Source organism: Penaeus monodon, chromosome 21, assembly GCF_015228065.2.
Source record: "Penaeus monodon isolate SGIC_2016 chromosome 21, NSTDA_Pmon_1, whole genome shotgun sequence".
Lineage (NCBI taxonomy): Eukaryota > Metazoa > Arthropoda > Malacostraca > Decapoda > Penaeidae > Penaeus > Penaeus monodon.
Genome location: NC_051406.1, coordinates 8,695,306 through 8,695,957, shown reverse-complemented (window position 1 = coordinate 8,695,957; position 652 = coordinate 8,695,306). Strand labels below are relative to the sequence as shown.

The following is a 652-nucleotide window of genomic DNA, read 5'->3' as shown; positions in this document are numbered from 1 at the left end:
CCACAGCGAGATCTCGTCCGCCAACTTTCGAGCCCGTGAGAAGCAGATCATCGACGAGATTATCGGCCCCGAAAACTACGATAAGCGCATCAGGCCGGCGGGGACCAATGACACAGGTCGGTGGTCTGAGAGAGAGGCTGTAAGGTGTCTGCTTGGTGATGCGAGGTGGGTTGGTGGGAGGTGGGTTGGTTGGGAGGTGGGTTGGTAGGAGGTGGGTTGCTGGGAGGTGGGTTGCTGGGAGATGGGTTGCTGGGAGGTGGGTTGCTGGGAGATGGGTTGCTGGTGGGTTGGTGATGCGAGGTCGGTTGCTAGATTTGTGGTGAGTGCGAGATGGGTTGTTACGGTTCTAACAAATGTGCGAGAGTATGGAAAGTTCGCGTTACATGCAAAGTGGGATGTTATGTGTGCGTCATATGTTTAGGAAAGTGACACGTGTTTACCTCGTTGATATGTGGAAGGTTTATGTCATATGCAATATCAGTTTGTTTAGTTTGTCCGTCAACTTTCCTACTGAAATGTCAGATGCATCAGGTGTCAGAGAGATTGACAGGTGTTCTATAAGTGTATAAGGTTTGTGTCAGAGATATCAATGTTTTGTTTCAGCTTACTGGTAGTGATAATGATGGTATGTAAAATATGTAACTTAACTTGG

General features: G+C 48.6%; 1 protein-coding gene across 1 annotated transcript in view; it reads left to right on the top strand.

The window, feature by feature from the left end:
- The window catches only part of LOC119586187 (glutamate-gated chloride channel-like), a gene marked incomplete at both ends in the record, with an annotated part of 81,629 nt that overhangs the window by 54,992 nt on the left and 25,985 nt on the right, over positions 1 to 652 (top strand). Inside the window, 1 exon segment of the mRNA XM_037934889.1 lies at positions 7 to 116. Coding sequence (XP_037790817.1) covers positions 7 to 116 — 110 coding nt within the window.